This window comes from Nyctibius grandis, chromosome 19 (genome assembly GCF_013368605.1).
Source record: "Nyctibius grandis isolate bNycGra1 chromosome 19, bNycGra1.pri, whole genome shotgun sequence".
Classification (NCBI taxonomy): domain Eukaryota; kingdom Metazoa; phylum Chordata; class Aves; order Nyctibiiformes; family Nyctibiidae; genus Nyctibius; species Nyctibius grandis.
Genome location: NC_090676.1, coordinates 2,379,903 through 2,399,807, shown reverse-complemented (window position 1 = coordinate 2,399,807; position 19,905 = coordinate 2,379,903). Strand labels below are relative to the sequence as shown.

The following is a 19,905-nucleotide window of genomic DNA, read 5'->3' as shown; positions in this document are numbered from 1 at the left end:
AGAAATGGTGAGTAACCTCTCCCCTAACACATTCTTGCATCTTCCAGCAATGAAGACAGGAGTAAGCATCTGGATCACCATGTTCAATACCAAGACCTGCCCCGCATTAATTTATCTAATCCCTTTTTTTAATCCATTTAGATTTTGAGGCTTAATATCCACTGGTGATAAATTGCACAATTTCATTTTATGCTGCTGAAGGGGAAAAAATCCTATAGTTTGTCTCAAGCCTGCTGACTTATTTAATGAGTTTGGTCCTGGTCCCTGTTGGGAGAACAACTACATAGCCACCTTCTCTATAACAGTAGTAATTTTACAGCAGTCCTCTGTTCTCTCATGAGAAGTTTTAGTCCATCTATCTCCTGTCATCCCCGCAGGCAGCTTCCTGAGTGCGGCTCCACCATCCCCAGCAGACCTGGGTATCTCTGGCTGCCGTGCCCTCCCTCTGCTCTCTTGACTGAGTACTCTCAGGGCTTGAGAAGGGGAGATAATGTATTTTTAGAAGATTCTTTTCCTTGTTTTTGTGGCTTAAGTAGAAACATAATGTCTAATTTAAAGGGTACATTTTACAAGGCTGTATATGGAAGCAATAAGCTTTTTTCCTCCTGTGTTTCTCATGAAAGAAGCTGACAAGAGCTTAAATCCTTTGCCCTGTTCCTATAAAAGCAAAATATTCACTCTCAGGGTTGGAGCTTCACTTGAAATAGTCTCTCTCATTCTTTTTTTTGTTTGTTAGGAATAGGTTTAATATCCAATGAATAAAACAGCAGCAGTTTCTCCCTAGTTGAAGAGTACTAGACTCAGAAAGAAAGCAGAGGGAACCCCTGGTCTCTTGTGCACCGCTGCAGTGAGAGGACACGGTCCTGGGACCGGCCAGAGCAGCAGGCGAATCCTCCCAGCCCGTTCATGCTGGTAATGAGGTGGCAGTAACCTTACATCCCTCTGCTTTAGCTGAGCCTGCCCGTGCGCACAAGGGGAGCCTGTTTCCCTGCATTTACGGCATGGCGTGATCAGCGGGACACAGGAGAGAGTGTGCTCCTGGAGAGCCTGAATAGAAGGAGCCTTGTTGGTGCAGTTCATTGCTGCTGCTCTCCACACAGCTGGGCTGCAGCAGCTGTTTGACTTGGATGGGAGCATGAGACTGAGATTTGTTCAGCCCCCCGAGCTACACCTCCATCAGCAGAGAGCCGGTGGTGATGCTGGCCAGAGGAAGACCAGCGTGTCTCCAGCTCCAGGGGTGCCTTTATCCTGTGTCGCTTCTTCCTTCTTGCTTGGGCCCCACCTCTGCCTGTGCAGAAACATCTCCCACCTTATCTCCCTCTGCTCAGACTGTGCTTTGTACTTGGCTATATGGAGATGGGCAATGCACTCCCTGAACACTTGCACAGGGGTACTGATGTCTCTCGTGGTGTCAGGTGCCTGTTCTATCCAGGTGGACAATGGTACCCTCTGTGGGGATGCACTTGCCTCCTGATCAACAGAAAGGATAAAGACATGGTGGAGCAACCTGTGCAAATTGGTGAAAGCCTGATGTAGGGCTCCTTTATGGGGCAGAAAGCCTAGAGGTTGTCAGATGAAGCCAACCAAGTTCACGGCCATCCAAGCAGGGAGAAAGTGGCTGCCAGACGGGAGATCAACAGCACCTGCAGCTTCAGCAAAAGGATTCTGCAAACTGCACCCTGAGGATGGAGCTGTGTGGCATGTACTTAGCCCTTGTAGAGATGTGCCTTGGTGCCTACAGAACAGCAGACACAAGAGCTGGGTCTCTCGAGGGATGGTATGAAAACCTCCTCCTGACTTGGCAGTACTTAGCAGTATTTGTCAGTGACTGTATCGCCAGCTGGGTGTTGCTGGGCTCTGCACCCCAGCTTGGACTCTGAAGAGCTTCTAAGACATCTGTTTTCCCTTCTGAAATGTTCCAGCATCCACCTCTTAGGAATCAAGGAGTCCAGCTATCACCATCTAAAATCTCACTTCTTAGGACTTGGTGACAAAAGTGTTTCAATGATTTGCTTTTGGGAGAGAGGTCACAGAAGGTAAGGAAGCCGCTGAGGCACAGACAGCCCAGGGCCAGCTTAGCCAGGATGGCAGACGGTCTGTAAAAGCTGGTCCTCCCCTGTTCGCCTGCCGTCCCAACACCACAGGCAGCGAGGGGTGTTTTAGGACACTGAGCTCGTTCGGGAGAGCCAAGGCTGCGTGGTCCCACGTGCCAGCCCGCTGCTGCTCCGGGGCAGGAGGCACACAGGTCTGCCTTTGATTTTGGACCTTGGGCCTGGCCGCTGCATCCTACACTGCTTGAAATGCTGACCTGAGCTTGTTTGATTTAGCGATATTGTGGCGCAGGGGGAATGTCAGCCTGGAAGGGTCTGATGGGGTTATTGGCTAACTAGCTGCTGGCTGATGAATTGCTGCTAAAGATGATCTAGTCAAAGACAGCATTGAGCTTACTGCTGCTTTATTAGGCTTCAGATTGAAGCAGGATCTCCTTAGCTGATACAATTTCCTTCCCTTCCCTCACCCCCATCTTCTCCACATTCTCTTTTGGTAGGTTTCCCCCCTCCTTTGTTTCTGAGGTTTGTTCCTCTGTGCCAGACAGTATTTTTCACTCCTACTTTAACTAATGGAAATATAATTGCACGTGTATCCGATGGTAATGATGGATGTAATTAACCACCTCCGCATCCCAGTTCCTCTGCCTATTTCTTTGCTGAACACTCTCAGGTCAGCTCTGGCCTGCAGAAACTAGCTCAAATAATGGAAATGACTGGTAGTAGCTGCGGCAGGTATCAGTGTCTGGAGGTGATTTTAAAGGCTGTAGCCAGTAGCACCATAGAGGCGAACAGCTCTGCACCAGCGCAGTCCCAGACTCATCAGTGCCAGCTCTTGCTAATTACAGCCCGTGCTTCCCCATCCACCCTCTGTGATGGCTGCTGCAATGAGGAAGGGCTCAAGCTGCTCTGAGCCCACTTTTTAGCAAGTGTTGGCTCAACCCGCTCTGGGCAGAGGCAGAAAGCCCTTAGGGGAGAGGCTGGGGACAAGCCACCCACCCTGAGGCTGTGCACTGGGGAATGGCACATCTTGAACCCTTCATAGGGAAGTTACGGCATAAGGAAGGAGGTGCTTTGTCCACCTTATTGCTAATCAAACCACTCATCCTCCAGCCTGTGCGTGCCTGGAGCCTGCTGGAGTCACCTACACACAGCGAGCAGAGAGGACACTGTCCCCAGCTCCTGGGAAGCGGAGCTGCCACCTCCCCGGCTCCCAGCTGGAGCCTGGCTGGGGCTGAGCGGGTGAGCCAGCAGCAAAGCCAGGATCACATTGCACCAGGCTCCTCCTCCGGAGCCTACGGAGAGGGAAGGAGAGGCGGGGAGCTGGAGCCAGCACCTCCAGGCTGCCCACCTGCACCTCGCCAGCCGGGCAGGGACAGCGCTGGGGCGAGCATCTTCTCCCCCCATGGGGTGTGCGGGGCCGCTGCGCCCGGCATGGAGATCCTGAGCACCAGCCTCAAGAAGAAAGCCATGGAGCAGCACTACAGGGCTGAGGTGATGATTGCTGGAGAGCAACTGAGGTACGAGGTGCTGGGGCCCTTCTCCAGGTTGGGGCAGGGCTGTGTCCGGGGGCTCTGTGCTGTACCCGTTAGCAGGAGGCTCAAAGCTTTATCCTTGAGCAAATGCTTTTCCCCCCAGGTGCTTGTGTCTCCCCCTCCCCAGTATCTGCTGACCCTTCCTGCACCCACCAAACCAGTGGTGAACCAGGTCCTTTCCTGTATTACCTTGTCCTGCTGCTCCTCCCTGGGCATCTCCTGCCCTCCACCTCCAGGTGCCAGGGGACTGGCAGGTGGGTTTAGATGGCAACAGGTTTTTTTTTAATCCCTTTGTATCCTCCCTAAACCCAGAGCCTGCCGTGGTGACGCTGAGCAGCCTCCCCAAGGTCCCTGGTCCATGGCTGGCTGGGGGCAGCGTTCGGACTTTGGGGGGTGATTTGGGAGGTTGTCCCATGGGTGCCACGCACCCGAATTGTTTTTCACAGCAGCGTGTAGGATCTTCCCTCTTTTGAAAGTCACTTTTGGGAACTTCAACTGGTTTGTAGTCCCAGTGCTTGAGCAACTTCTGGGGTGTTTTTTTTTTTTTTCTTATGAAGACAGAAATATGCATAGAATAGTTTTCTCCTATGCAAGAAAACTTGTGTGGCTGAGAAAACGTGTTCTTGTGTATCTGGGGTCAGCACCCACCCCTCCTTTCATCTCAGCATGCGGCTGTAGGCTTTTCTAGCTCTTTAGCAGAGTTTACTTGTTTGTATCTGGACCCTTTCTGTTTTGTTTTGATATGTGGGTGGAAAAAAGGAAATATATCATTGAATAATGTAGAGCCCACAGCTCAAGTTTGCTAGCATCAGATTCCTAAAATGAGCTCTGTGTCGCTCTGTTGTCCATTCTCAGTGAGTCGTGTTACCCTTAGCTTTATTATCTCCTCGTCTGGCTGAAAGGAGAATGGAGTGATGCAGAGCAGGGCACGGCGAGTGCTCGAGTGTCTCTTGTGCTTGGGAGATCTGACAGCCTGGTGGGTAAGGAGTTAGTGACGTCAGTCCTCCCAAGGACTGCGTGTCAGATAGGTAGCAGTGGGGAAACTGAGGCAGAGAGGCTGGATGATGCCTCGGGCAACAGCAGATGGGGCAGGACTAAATGTCTGCGTTGTCCTCCCCTGCTCTCTCCCAGGTAAGGAGTAAAGCAGCATGTAAAGGAGCCTCCTGGCGTGCCCTGGCTCTGTAAGCCTCAGTCAGCGAATAACGCTGTTGTATCTACATCAAACCTCAAACATTTGTTTTTCCCTGTTCCCCGCTTCCTGCCCTGCCTCCTTGCTGTCATATTTAACCAAACAAACCTTTGCTCCATCTTTACAGTTCTTTGGCTTCCCAGAAAGTTTGCAAATCCCTCTGAGTTTGGTTTGGCCGGAGGGATGAGTCTGTTCAGTGTCAGGATGTGTTTCCCAGCCAGAAATAGCTGCACAAGCGAGGGGTGAGGGAATGCTTCGTGGGGACGGCCGGGACCAAAACAGATGCTAACGGAACCGAGGGAGCCCGACCACTGTGCTTCGGGCCGTCTGTCCGCCAGGGCCCCTTCGCTTCACAGCAGGGATGCTGCTTTCTAGGCCATGGAAGAGGAGTTTTGGGTCTTGAGTCTCTCTCCATCAAAAAAAATAAAGATAATTTCCACTGATATCTTAGTCTTGGGCTTGACACGGCTGCTATCTCAGACTCCTTCCTCACATCTCCTGCTGTCAGTCTCTGTTTCAGACACATAAACTTGCATAAAAAGCACACTAGTGTTTACTGGATGTTGTGTGTTCCTGGGTGGCATTCTGTCAGAGAGGCCCAATTAGTCATTTCTAATTGCAACAAATGGCTTATCTGCACAGAGATATCCTGGAAGAGCTGCTGCGATTTGAATCCACACCCTGCTCTAATCTGAATTTCTCAAGTATAGACAAGTCCTTGTGCACTCTCTTCTGGGTATTCCTCACGGTCAGGTGAGCCAGCCGTTCCCTAATAACTCAGTTAAGCTGCATTAATCGCTCTTAAATGTAAAACGTACTTGGTAAATTTATGTCTTGGGCAGAAAAAGTGAGAGGAGAAACAAGGTTTTCTCCTATAAAGAACAAAATTGTGATTTCAGCCACTGTCCAAAATGATCAAAGGTGCTGAGTGTTTTATTTGGATACTCAAGTTGAGACACTGTTAAATCAAGTGCTCATACTTGGATGCTCTGGAAATCGGGCTCACTTAAAGGTGTGTAGCTGAACATGCCAAAACTTGTATTCCTGGCCAAAAATCTTGGGTCCACAGGAGGTTTGGTGGTTCTCTGTTGAACTTGGATCTCTTGAGGTGGGGATGTCTTCCTGGAGGAATCATGGGACACTGCTCGACGTGGTGGGCACCATGTAAGTGTTATTCAGAAGAGGAGACTACATGACCAGAATGACCTTAAAAAGCCCATTATTAATTTTTCAGCACTGGTGAAAGTGAGGACTGGGAAGTCGGCTTGTGCTTGCCAGGATTTCTTTTTGAGATCTAAGTCCCATTTTTCTATACATACATTTAAATACAAGCAGGGAAATAAAACATCTCTGTACCACTTCGGGCTGCTGTAGGTGTGCAAAGCTCTCCCCTCTCCCCCAGAATGTACTGGTGCTTTTGCAGACTGGGATTGCAGCAAACTGGGTTTTGCTGAGCCCATTCGCAGTGGTTGTTTTGCCTGAATGTGCCTCTCCAGCAGCTATTTTGCAGATATGCTGTTAAGGCTGTTGCTGCCTTTTACTGAGCTCTTAGTTTTTTGGTTGGTTGCGTGGTGGGTTTTTTTTGGTGTTTTTTTTTTTGTTTGTTTGTTTTGTTGTTGGCTTTTTAATTTTTTTTTCTGTAAAGATAGGAACAGAAAAGATCATTTGGATGACGTATCTCTCCAGGGCCATTCACTTGTACTTCACTGCTGTGGGAATGGGAACTGGAGTTAATATCCTTGAAAGCTCCACCTTGGCATTTGAGATGCTCAACATCTGTGTACATGGGTAGGAGGTGATGGAGAGCACCCCAGGGAGACGCAGGCATGTGTGAGTTCTTGGTGCAGAACAGCTATCGCTTTAGGGGTTGCTCTGGCTGTGCAGCTACGACACAGTAAAAGCAGCAGCTTTTCCAATACAAGAAAGTCCTTTGCTTCAGCGGGAGCCCCTGATTTAGACTCTCGGTTCTGAAATCGCGTGAAATGTGAACACACAGAAGTAATTCAGAGCGGAGCTCCTTGGGTTGCTCTCCAGCAGAGGACACCCATATTCACAGAATCAATCAGGTTGGCAGAGATCTCTGGGATCATCGAGTCCAACCATTGCCCTGACACCACCATGGCAACTAGACCAGGGCACTAAGTGCCATGTCCAGTCTTTTCTTAAACCCCTCCAGAGATGGTGACTCCACCACCTCCCTGGGCAGCCCCTTCCAATGGCTAATGACCCTTGCTGAGAAGAAATGCTTCCCAATGTCTAACCTGAACCTCTCCTACGTATTGCCGCTGGGAAAGCGCTGGCCCACCAGAGGAGCAGGGAAGTCAGTTCGTAACAGCTAAAGTGACTTAAATTCTTGATTCCCTAGAGGTTTGTGTTTTGTTTTGTGTTTTTTCCTATTCTATTTACACTGCTGCAGATCTGCATTTCGACAAGGTTACACAGGATGAATAATGATGTTTTTGTAGTGACCTTGACAAAGAAACAATTTGGTTACCCAACGCAGCCTACCCACAGCAAATGCATGTGGAAGCAGCACACCGACTGCCAGGCGAGGAGTGTTTCATAAGAGTCGATTCTCATGTTCCAGCAAGCACTTTACCCTTGCATTATTCTGCTTGCTTTTTTTTTTCTTCCTTTTTCAAAAGTAATATGTACATGGTGTAGCTTTTGGCATCTAGAAAACTCACAATATTGCATTACACATCCTTCCTAAAAATTTTTTTTATCTGGAAGCACAATTATAAACCACTCATAGTTTCACTGGCTTTGTTTTGGCAACATCACACAGGGACTGGTTTATAGAGGCTCCCAGCTGAGCTGTTAGAAGATGCAGTTGGTGTTACGTCCTTCTGTGTCTGAAGGACAGAACTTGTGTCCTCGTAGTTGATGGGAAACAGTAAACAAGGGGAAAGTGAAAAGACCACAAGGACACTCAAGCTGTGCATCAGCTGCTGCTGTGAGTCTGCGGGCAAAAGGGCAAACTTGTCACAAGCTTAAAAAAAAAAGGTCCAAGATGCTGCTGCTCTAATGGCACTTAAATACCACTTAATTCTTATTCTAGCAATTGTTCCCATTAGAATAGTTTCAGCATAAGTGTATTTTTATTTTTTTTTAAATCCTAGGTTTTAGTAGTATTGTTTGCTGAAAATCTTTTTTCTTTTCTTTTTTCCACCCCACAAGATCTGTGTATTTTCTGCAGTATTCTGAAACGTGATAAAAAAAAGACCTAGGGGGTAACAATATTCTCCCCACCAGTTTCTATTCAGGCCTTGTGTGATTATGGTCTATCATAATCATAATATGGTGTTATTGTGGGTAAAGATACGTGTGTGTGAGTGTATGTATGTGTGTGTATATTTATATATAGGCTTTATAGACTCCTGCGGACTCTTGATAGCAATAGGGTACTCTTGGTTAAACATCTCTTATCTCTACCAAACATGCCTCTAAAGTGGCATCCCGTTTGCTGATTACTAAGGAAAGAAAGCGTATAAAAAATGACTGCTTGTCTTCTCCCATGGCGGAGGATGTCGGGGCAGGGAGCCTTTCTCTTTGCAGTTGCTGCTGCCTGGGTCTGATTGCGTTTAGAGCAGACTGTGAAATAAAGGAAAAAGCCCAAAACTCTAAAAATAGCAGGCAACTGTCTGTTGTAGGGTGGACTGTTCTGTTCAGGTAAAATCCATATGAGGAATGACTGCTGGTCACTTGTGGGAATGAATCTTTCAGGTAGAGAGAGTAAAACACTGAACATAGACTTCAGTATTTGAGGGAGGTCAGTCAAAGGCAAGACCAGGAGCTGGTTCTGCATGAATCTTTGGTTTAGTTTTTTAGTTACCTGGAGGTCTGAAAATATATAGAGTTATTTTGACTCATGTTAGCCTGAGCATTATTTCCATCAATCACTTACTAAATCTTAATTCAACAACAGTTTTTATCTTAAGACCTTTGACACCCTCATATTTGTAAATCCTACAATATAGGATAATCCATGAGTATCTAATAGTTTTTTAGGATATTTAAAACTTCTCGTATGGTGCCTGAAAATGTTGTCCAACATGATGTGGTGTACACATAACTTCTTCAAAAAGAGCAAAAGAACGTCAGGCATTAAATAAAGAAAGGCTGCAGTGATTAATGCCTTTGTAGAATATACTGGCCTGGGGCAAAACTGTGAATTGAATAATTTGAAACCAGGAACATCCTGGAGTTAGAGAGGAGATATTAATTAAACATCTCCCCTCTGAGTCTGCTGCATGCACTGGGCATTTTCCAGGGTTAGTATTTTGGGAACAGTCATGACTACAGGGCAAGAGTTTGTCTCCTGGACAGATCTCCTGCCAAGCTGGGTTGGCTTTGGCTTGAACATGTAAGATGTCTGTGCCTTGTGGCTTGCTCGGTTGTTAAGGTCCTTTTAAAACTCAAAGCCCTACTCACCTGAGTAACCTTCACTCATATATATCTTTCCATCAAAGTCACAGACTAGCCATAACATCAGGGTTTCCAGGATAGGACGGTTGTTGTTCTGGTAAACTCTGTCTCGGTCTATCCCAGTCTGAACCAGAAAATGTCAAGACTGTTTTCCACCCTTGCAGTGGGGTAGTGGGTACATGGATTAGTGGGCAGTGCATGGCATCCAGCTGGCACTCACCTCTTAGTTACATGCAGAAGAAACGGGTGCTGCCATTGCTGCTCCCACCCTGAGCTGTGACTAAGACTTTGTCCTGGGGGCAGCTACCTTCCTGCTTTCATGGTTCTGGGGAAGGAGAACTAGACACAGAATTGTGCCAAGATGACAATTATATGCACTGTTATTTTTTTTCCTGTGTTTTGGACCTTCTTCACAAGCTCCAGTTAGCTGCTGTGTATTTTTGAGAGGCTTGCTTAGAATGAAAAAACATGGTATGGTTCAGACTAAGTCTGGTGCAGGCAATTGTGTAACCTGCGTAGTGACAGGAGGAGAAAGGGGATGATGAAGGGAGGCTCCTTAGGATTGACTGCCGCAGCCTTGCAAAGCCAAGAGGATTGGTTGAATTTATAAGTCACTGGGTGCTTGCCAGAAGTCCCCAATCATCAGTGGTTTCTCCAGGTTGGGCAGATGCTGGGCTATGAGACCCAAATTCCCCTGTAACACCAGCTGTGCTCAATGGCTGCCTTTCTCTCTAGGCTTCGCCTCCACGATGGGAAGCTCGTTAAGGACAGACGTTACCACCTCCGAACGTACCCAAACTGCTTCGTGGCGAAGGAGCTCACAGACTGGCTGATTGACCACAAAGAAGCACCGGACCGAGAGACGGGCATCCGCCTCATGCAGAAGCTGATGGACCATTACATCATCCATCATGGTGTGTGGGTTTCTCCGCTGCCTGCCAGGTCTCTCTGGGGAGGTGGCTGTGTATCCAGTCACCACGTGTGACCATCAGCCCAGGATATGGAAGCATGGTCAGGTCCTGGTTCACAACCCTCCTATGGGTGAGGGCTCCTGGAGAAGCTGGGAGATGATGGGCAGGCATGAGGCTGTGTGGGGTTGGATCTGTGTGAAGCTGCATTGCTTTGGGGGATGTGCCAGTTCCCTGCCCCACAGAAAAGGGACTTGGGCTGTGCATGGGTAAAACAGCATCTGAAATAGCTGCCTGTGACCACTGCAATGCAAACGCTCTCTGTTGCCATCTGCTACTTGCTGGGGTTAATGTCCTTTACATTAAGCTGCCTTGAATAAACGTAAACTGCTGCTGTGCTTTATCACAAAAGCATAAAGCTGAAGCAGTGAGTTCTCAGTTAACCATTAACACTTAAACCTGATTATTTTTCCATCTCTCCAGCCAACAGTTTCAAATAAATCCATTAGTTAATTAAACCTGTGCAGCACTGGGTACCAGTGCTGTTTTGATTGCTTATCGTGGATGCGTCCCTCCCGCTTCTGTGATAATTCCTGGCAGGACACAGAAGTTGACTTTCCAATTTCCCTTATGACCATTAATTTTTGTTAGTCCTATGGAAATGGGGCTGCCTGTTAACCGCAGCACTGTGCTAAGTGCTTTGCAATTGGCTGTCTAAACTGTTTACCCTCTTCTCTGTTGGGATCCAGAAGATGATAATTATTTCATGAAGATCATTGTCTGTGCTGCCTCTTAATGGTCTGATGTGGTTTGAGTTATTATTCTATTATGTGCTGGAAACACATTGAAATTGGTCTTCAAATAGCAAAAAATGCTTTGGTTTTCTATGGGCGCAGTCCTGTAAGGTTTTATGTTCAGTTCCCCATTGCAATGACATCTGAATCGTTGCTCCTTGGAGTTGTAAAGGGTGAAATTTTGCCTCTTAACAACCACCTTCTCAACCTGCCTGCTTGGTTGGTGAGTCCTGGGCTTCAGCGTCCTGACTTTGCACCAAGAGAACCGCTCAGGAGGAGCGATGAACTCGAGATAATCTGACAGCTTTTAGCATTTTGCTCCTCAGCAAAAGGGGAATGAAGGTTTGCCAGTCTGCTTGGAAGAATGAACGAGTGTTAAAATTTTCACAAGAAGTATCTTGTGAATTTTCCCCCCTTTGGCTAATCTTCTTTGTTTTCTGGGCATATTCTTACTCTTTTTTTTTATCTCTGAAGTTTCCCCTTCTTGCTTCAGATGGGTGGACCTGAAGAATGGCAAGCTGACTGATTTGAGAGCTGGACTGTGATTTTGGGGGATTTTTTTTGAGTTGTAGTCTAGGAATCTGTTGCAGGCAAGTTTATCTCAAAGCTGTATCCCAAATATTTACCTGCTAAATGTTGCATGCACTTAACAACTGTGCATTTACAGACTGTGTGCTCATTCCCAAGGTAAATATGAAGCTCAGGCTTTTCATATCCATTAGATTATTCCAGATGTATGCACCTAGCTTTGAAAAAAACCTCTCTTGAGGTCAGTTTGCCATGTGAATGAATAGGGCAGAGTTGGCACAAAAGGATGTGGAAAACTTGATGTCATTATATGTTTTAGATTATAGGTCTTTTTGACAGGTGATTTAATGGGGTTTTGGATGCAGTGTTGGGGTTTTCCTCCTCTCCTCAAAGTCTGCTTACATGTGGCAGTAGCTCTCTAAAAAAAGCTGATTAAGACAATTCTGTTTGTTTTCTTTTAGTTTAAACATAAATTTAAATTAAACCAGTTTAAACCAACATTTAAATTAAAAAAAAATATCCCACTTTGTTCTAATGAACATTTTAATGTCTGGATCAAAATGCAGACTCAAACTCAAAGCTTTCCCAAGGTCTGCTCAGTGGACTCACCTCTCCCACCAGCACGGGCTGCAGGCATCCGTGAGCACCTAATCCGGGGACTGAAGGCTCGGATGCTGGTTGCTCCCTGGTGTGAGGGGCGTTGAGAAGGACATTTCACGCAGCCCCCATAGCTGTTGACCCGGTGATAACACCCTGCTGAGTGTGTGCAGCTCTGTCTGTCCCTTACGGGCTGGCAGCCGCCCGCGGCACTGACATCCCTGCTCTGAACTCCTTCCAGTCTGCGACGAGCACCCGGACTACAAGGATGCCAAGCTGCTGTACCGCTTCCGCAAGGATGACGGGACCTTCCCTCTCACTAAGGACGTGAAGGTGTTCATGAGAGGGCAGAGCCTTTATGAGAAGTATGTGAGTCCTTCCCCTGCAAAACAACTCTCTGCAAGGGGCGGTGGGGGTGTGGTCTGCTGGCTGCACTTGCTGCTGCTCTACAGCTCTGTAGAGCATGTAGCTCTACAGCTACAGCTGGCGCTTCTCTTCCTTCTCCATGCCCTATGCTGTAGCGTTGGGAAATCTTCTTCTTTTGTTTTTCTTCTCAGCAAGGGTCATTAGCCATTGGAAGGGGCTGCCCAGGGAGGTGGTGGAGTCACCATCTCTGGAGGGGTTTAAGAAAAGACTGGACATGGCACTTAGTGCCCTGGTCTAGTTGCCATGGTGGTGTCAGGGCAATGGTTGGACTCGATGATCCCAGAGGTCCCTTCCAACCTGATTGATTCTGTGATTCTGTGATTATGTGAAATGCTGTTTCCTGAGCCCTGTCACAGCCGCAGGACAACTGGCCTCTCTGGGGCTGGGACAGGAGCTGTACTCTGAATTCAGGGATGCTTTCAAGGGCTCCAACCCAAGTGCAGGTTCTGGGATCTGGTACAGGGAAGCACAAGGGTCCAGTCTGCAGTTTGAGTGTTCCCAGGATGGCCATGTCCGGTGGCTGTTCCCAGCCCTCCGCCAGTGAGCTGCTTCCACCAGCACTATTAGGACTTAACGTCCCACTGAAATCAGCAGGGTATAGGATCTTCAGGGCTCTCATGGGCCTGGATCCCTGCACCTCCCTTAGCCTACTTGCAAAACTTGTAGTAGAAAAACTAATTCTCAGATAGTAAAGAAAACTTCTACCTCCAAGGGTTTAGGTTTTCTGTGTTGATGGTTTCTAGTTCTAAACCCAAGCCATCATCCCAGACATCTCACGAGTCCTTTTGTTAAGCTGGGTTCAACCACAGACCACCCTCTGGACCCGTTTCCTTTAACAGCCTCTTCTCATCTTCTCCATCCTCAAACCCTGGCAATCAGACTCGAACTGCCACTGAGGGAGAGGTCCTTCAACCAGATGGGCAGACATGCATCCCTTGTACTCCGCTTTTGCTCGCGGTGGTGGCCGTGGGACCGGGCAGAGCATCCAGCGCATCTCACAGCCGAGGCTGCTGCACCCTCTCGTGGAGACACTGGATTTAGCTCTCACCTACGCTGCAAACTGAATATGTCTTTACTGAAACGCATCTTCTCCATCGATTTGGACTATCTGCCGTTTGTTGCGTGCGTTTGGTTGCTTGCTTGGCTTTTCCCTGCGGTGTTTAGCTGAGGTCGCAGCTGATGAAGCTGCTTCCTCCACTGTGATGAAGATTTACAAAGGTGCCTGACTGCAGCTCTGCGTTTCTCCCTCCCTGCCCACTGCTCCCAGGCAGCAATCCTTTGGCTGTAACGCTTTGCCCACTTCTCTTGCCCTTGCTTCGGCTGGCTGCAGCTCCTGCTTGGGACAGCAAGGCTGTACAGCGTCACGGGAGCCTTGTCCCACCTCTGTGCCAGGCTGGTGAGCGTGGAAGGGTCAATTCTGAAGGTGAGAGAGGAGAACTCGGTGAAGTACCAGAGGACTTTCCTGGGCTGCGAGATGATTGACTGGCTCGTTCAGGAGGGAGAAGCGGAGAACCGAAAGGAAGCGGTGGAGCTGGGCCGGGCGCTGCTGGAGCATGGGATCATTCAGCACGGTGAGCAAGGCGGCGGCTGGAGCCGGGATGGAAAGCAAGAGATGAGAGTAGCTGTCAAGGCTGTGCTAAGAACAAATCCCCATTCATGTCACTCAACAAGTGCTGGTCAAGTGCCCACTTGGAGATGGCAATGGGGCCTTTTAGTTCTATGTTTGGAACCGGTGACCTTTGAAACCGGAGTAATCTTCCACCACCCACAAAGGCTTTGAGCTGAAATCTGAGCTATTGCTCTTCAGTTCTTCAAAGCTTCCATCCGCAGGACTGGGATCTACCCCTGGGTTTGGAGGGCTAGGTTGTGAGGATGTGATGTTCAGCTCCACTTGGCTGGAGATCATAACCATCTGCAGGAATTAAACTTTCAATTCAGAAGGTAGGGAGTCCTCTGAGTGTCTTGGGACAGGGGCAGGTGACAGAGGGCTATGACTCGGTGGTGCACCTCTGGGAGATGACATCTCTTGGGGAGGTGGCCCTGCTGTTCCTCTTTCCCTGCAGGCAGCGTTCTGAAACAGTCAGAAAAACTGCAATAGGACACAGAGGCATTAAAAACAATTCATTTGGGTCCCTCAATATATTTGCTATATATTTTTCACACCCCCCTCAGCCTCTCCCTCCCCCCCTGTTCTCTCCTAGTCTCCAACAGGCATCACTTCTTTGACAGTGACAACCTCTACCAATTCTGGATCAACTTTCGACGGAGGCGTCGTCTCACAGAGTTACTCAATGAGAACTCCTCTCGCACCCTCTCCGAGAGCCCGGACAGCCCCTTCTGTCTTCGCAAGCTCAACCCAGACCCAGGCAACACCAGCTTTCTCTCTGGTAACTGTAGATGTGTTTGTGGAGGGGTGCGAAAGCAAGGATTACATTACCAGAGTACCCCAGAGCTGAGGCTGTTGCTTCAGCAAAGTGCAGGGTGTTCCTCCAGGCATCCCATGAAGAGACCACCCATCCCACTGGTTTGTGGGGTGACGCAGGGGCAGTCTCTATCCCAGCTCCCCACCCCAGGAAAATAACTCAATTTGCCATCAACTCAGCTCTTGATCTTTCTTTGAAGCTAGTTTTATTCTTTTGAAGCTCAAATGCTATCTTCAGTGCATGTGTATCAGGCTGGTGGGGAAAGTTTGTTATTTTAAACTAGTCTGTTCCTTGCTTGGGTAATAGTTATTTCTGCTTCTTCCAGTCCAGACCAACAAGGAGATCAAAATTGTCTCAGCAGTTCGAAGGAGCAGCATCACTTCCCTCGCTGGAAACTCCAACCCCTACTTCAGCACTACTCCTACGTTGGTATTCCCTCCCGTGGCTGAGTGCAACCCCAAATCAGGTCTGGGCTTCTGCATCGCCCTGGCATTGCACAGGATACATCTAGTCCTTCAGGGCACGGGCTAGCTCAAGCCTCAGGTCCAAACCCATCCACTGTCAGCTTGGTGACTTGCAAGAGGAGAGGGTCAGCCTCACCTCCTTGTCTTGATTTGAAAAGTTGTGCAAGTGTTTTTGAAAAACACTGAGATGAATGCAGAGATTTCTGTGTGCAGTAGCTGTGACTGGCTCTAACATCTGTTCTCCAGCCCATGGTAATCCTCAGGTTGCCTTGTTATGCACTTTACTGTATGAAACCCTTGATTCTGATAGGATCTGTCACCTTCTTCTCTAGTGTTGAAGAGACCCGTCACCAATGAAGAGCTCCTGTCCCCTGGGGCCCCCTACATCAAGAAAACCTTAACTGTAAGTGACCATAGCGAATGGTATTGCTAATCCAACAGTGCTGAGTGCTCTGACTGCTCTTTGATAGCTTTCTGGCTGCTGCTCTGACCTCTCCGTGTTGGAACTTTGATTGCATGTCACATCATCATGGCTCTCTTTCTTGGTGAGCGTCAGTGATGTCTTCAGATATTCTTGTGGGTGAAAATGTGCACAGCCTCTGCTTGAGTTTAATGTATATCAAAGGGGTAGATCGGGAAAGAGGATGTTTCCTGGACAGGACTCCCATTTATGTTTTATCCAGTTCTATGCAAACTGTAGAATCGGTAAGTCTTGTGACAGCTGAAACTTCGACGCTCATCCTCTGTGTCACAGAGCTTTGTGCACAGCTTTATGCACCTCTCAGGTTCCTGCTGCGGATCAGATACGTTGATATGATCCATTAAGATCTGGTGGAGCAGCACTGAACAGGGAGCATCTGAGGGCTGCCCTTCCCTTTCTTGTGCTGGGCTTTTTTCATGGACAAAATAACCACACTGCAAAATCTCCAGGATGCCACAGACAACCTGAGTTCTGGGCTTTTGCTTTTCTAGGTATTTCTAAAGCTGTAGGACCGGTCAAGGCAGGGCTGGTGGGTCCTGGGTGTGAACGTTGCAAGACAGTTCCTGCCCTGAGGATCCTATTGTGTTTGTTTAGTTTTGTGTAAAACTTCTCAGGCCTTTCCTGCCCGCCTTTGAAAGGGGGAATCTCACAGTGACCAGTTTAGGAAACGTGAGATTCTGTCTTGCCGTACTGGTTTGACACGAGTGGGGTTACAGAAGAGCTGTGGATCAGGTTCCCAGGTTAACTGTGCTGTAGAAATTAGTGGGAAGGAACAAGAAAAATAAAGCTGGTGCTTAGCGTGGCGTGTATGAGATGTGCTGTTCATTCTCTTCCTGGATGCTCTTGCCCTGCCCTTCAACTCTGCCAGCCCGGGCCTTTCATGGCTCATTTCCTCCTGCTTAGCTGTGCAGTTGCTGTTATTTATTTATATGGGTAATGTGCAAAGTCCTTTGGGAATTCCTTTTCTCTTTTAGTCGCGTCAGATGGCCACAGTGTTACTGCAAACTGCTCTGACAGACTGAGATCAGTGGGAAAAGTTAAGAGAGTGGCTACTTCCACCCTGGCAATGCTCTCCTGTGCCAAGGAAAGGCACCGTGTGCGTGCTCTGGAAACGTTCCCAACACGCTCTTGGTGCATGCCTTGCACTTCAACTTCATGCTGCCTGTGCTTGACTCTCCTGCACTTGCTGGCAGGGAATATTAATCACAAAGCAGCTTTGCAGAGAGCAATTCATCTCTGGTTCTGCGTCTCACTTGGTGCACAGCTCTTTCTCTCCCACCCATGACAGATTAGGATCATGAGCAGAGCTCTCCATCTCACTAGGAACAGTTGCATCTCCTCTATCCAGCCCATTCCTTTGTTTTAAAACCCTTTTGTTCTGATTGTAGATTGTGGGGGATGCGGTGGGCTGGGGGTTTGTGGTCCGAGGAGGAAGACCTTGCCACATCCAGGCAGTGGACCCAGGAGGACCTGCTGCTGCTGCAGGGATGAAGGTATTCCTTACTCGTGGTGATCTAACAGGAGGCAGGGCGTATGTCCTGTTTGAGCTTTTCAGGGTGAGCACTTCCTCTGTGATAATCCCATCTCCTGCAGTGGAGATCAGTCCGATTGAGTTGGCCCATGGAGCTCTGGCAGTGCTGGAGGGGCGGAGGGAAGGATGCTCTCCGCAGGCAAAGTGCACTGTGCCCACGGCGGCGGATTTGCCCTTTGCCAGGGCAGCAGAGGGGCTGCAGGCAGCTAACACTGGAAAATCAACTGTCAAAACTAAGGTGTCTCTGTGGTAGGCTTTGGAGCTGTCAAAACTGTTTGAGCTGCTGAAAAGCAAGCAGAGAATTCCCAGTTCAGCTCCAGTAACTGTACATAACTCCAGTGAAGCAGGGAAGGAGCAGAGCTTCATCCTGAATCACCCGCTCTTGCAGTTCCTGAGTTGTAACACGTGTTGTGTTTCCCTGCTATTAACAACGTAGTTCTGTGTGGAACTATTTTCCATGTATGTGAAAGCTTAATAACCTTAGACTGATGCCTTGATTTGATTCATCAAGTAACTTCCAGCATTTCCAGCTCAGGTGAAATGAACTGAGATCTTGAAACTCATTTTTAGACCCAGGCCTGTATGGGCTTTGTGTGTAGAGTTTTAGGCTTGAATGAAAGAAATGTTGAGTTTCACAGTTCCCTTCCCAGCAGCAAGGGAGTAATTTCTACAAGCTGATGTAAGTCTGAAGTCACGTGGATATTTGAAATAACGGGAGTCTTCAGAGGCAGAGTGTGACTCCTTGTTTGCTTCAGGCAGGATTGGAAGGGGATGGATGAATTTGTTTCATTTGTTCAAGAGCCCAGTTAATTTCTCCTTACCTAATCTCATTTGCCACCAAATTGCTAGATGTTAATATTGTGCCTCATTTCCATCTGTGAAATGAACCACTGCGCATAAATGAGTCTTTTTTTTTTTTTTCTATGTTAGCTCACAGTCTAAATCCCTTTGGTCCCTTTTTGATGATATAGTGATCATAGCACAATGACTATTAGTGGAGATTATGGAGTGGTAACGCTTCAGAGTTTGCAGGATTTTGTAGGAAGTTATTTGCACTGCAGCCTCTGGCTTTAGTCAGTCATGGGCAGAAGTTGCCCTGAAGACATCGGCTGAAGGTAACCCGCCCTTCCTCTCCTTGCAGGTGTGCCAGTTTGTTTTCTCAGTGAATGGTATGTACGTTTTGCACCTGGACTATCAGACCATCAGCAGCCTCATCATGACAGGGCCACGAACTCTCGTGATGGAAGTCATGGAAGCCATTGAATGAGCAAAGGAGCCTCATCCCACCGCTGCTGGGAAAGGCAGGACACTCCACTAAGCAAGGATGGACTGTGGGGAGGGACCAAGCTTGACCTTGCACTCTGAAATGTTAGCCAGGCATTTTAATATATTTTCAAATAAATACATTGTAATGGACAAGTCTCAGATTTTGATGGTGTTGAAATATTTGGCTCTACCTGATCTTGAGAGGGTCTAAGCTCTGGCAGCTCCTTTTTAATGCCAATGGGAGAGTTCAGCACATCCTGAAACCACGCCTTGGAACAAGCCACTCACCCAGCCAAGCTGCAAGGCAAGTGGTAGAGGCTGGTAAGCAGCAAGAAGTTTGATACCAAGCAAGTGAGTGTGTCTGAGCTGCCTTGAGTTGTCTGTGCAGTCTACCGAGAACACAATGTGCTCTCCAGATGGCCCGATGAGCCGTGCCATCGACTCTGTCAAGAAAATAAGGAAATTAATACAGTGATATACGCTTCCTTGTAAAGAAAGTCTGAGGCTCCTGCTACTCTCTTGGCTTAGCCATGCCCACAGCCAGGACTGGTTGCTCTTCCCAGTTGAGTTGCTTGAAAGTGAGACATCCATGATTGTGCTTTTTGTGCCCCCACCCCCTAATAATGCTTAAAAATTCGTTAACCATCTTCACCTCGGTGTGGAGCCAGGCAGAGGTCCCAAACAACACAGGCTGCTGCCAACCCAGTGATGGGAGGCAGTGGGAAAAGGAGAGACCCTAAACAGTGTCTGCTGTAAGGGAAGTGCCGTAGTCTGAGTTCAGCTCTGGGAGGGAACAGAAATGAGTGAAACCGCCAAAACCTGGGCCCCTGAGCCCTGCTGCTCCCAGGATGAGTGCATTTGCAGGCAATGCGGAATATTCACGTACAGACTACCCTGAAAATGAACTAAATATCGAATAACAGGTAATGACAAGAAACTGGGGAGGTTTCTTGCTTTCCAGTTCACAGAGCATCCTGCTTGTGATCAGCCTGCAAAGCTGTGCATACAGCAGGATGAGTCCCAGCACTCCTGCTTAGGGCAGGTCCCGCAGTGCAGCCTTTTTGGCCACCAACCAAGTCTTATAAAAAGAACTCAACCCAAAAAAATAGTCATTTTGATTTGTGTTAAAGTGGGAGCTGACTTTCTTGGAAAATCTGGTGTCAGCTATACATTAGGTATTGCATTACTGCTGGCTGCCTTTTTTTCCCTTGGTATAAAGGGATCTGTGTTCCCCCGGCGCTGGTGCAGAGCTAATAGGACTGTTCAGAGCGCAGCGTTCCTGGAACG

The 19,905-nt window shown here is 48.1% G+C and overlaps 1 protein-coding gene across 1 annotated transcript; it reads left to right on the top strand.

The window, feature by feature from the left end:
• Positions 1–3,482: 3,482 nt before the first annotated feature.
• LOC137672232 (DEP domain-containing mTOR-interacting protein-like) lies at positions 3,483–18,721 on the top strand. The gene is made up of 9 exons (XM_068416330.1): positions 3,483–3,568; positions 9,936–10,114; positions 12,269–12,392; positions 13,846–14,024; positions 14,655–14,840; positions 15,202–15,342; positions 15,673–15,743; positions 17,210–17,314; positions 18,494–18,721. Exons 1-9 carry the CDS (start codon positions 3,483–3,485, stop codon positions 18,617–18,619), a joined length of 1,197 nt encoding a protein of 398 aa, XP_068272431.1. The 3' UTR covers positions 18,620–18,721.
• The last annotated feature ends 1,184 nt before the right edge of the window (positions 18,722–19,905 follow it).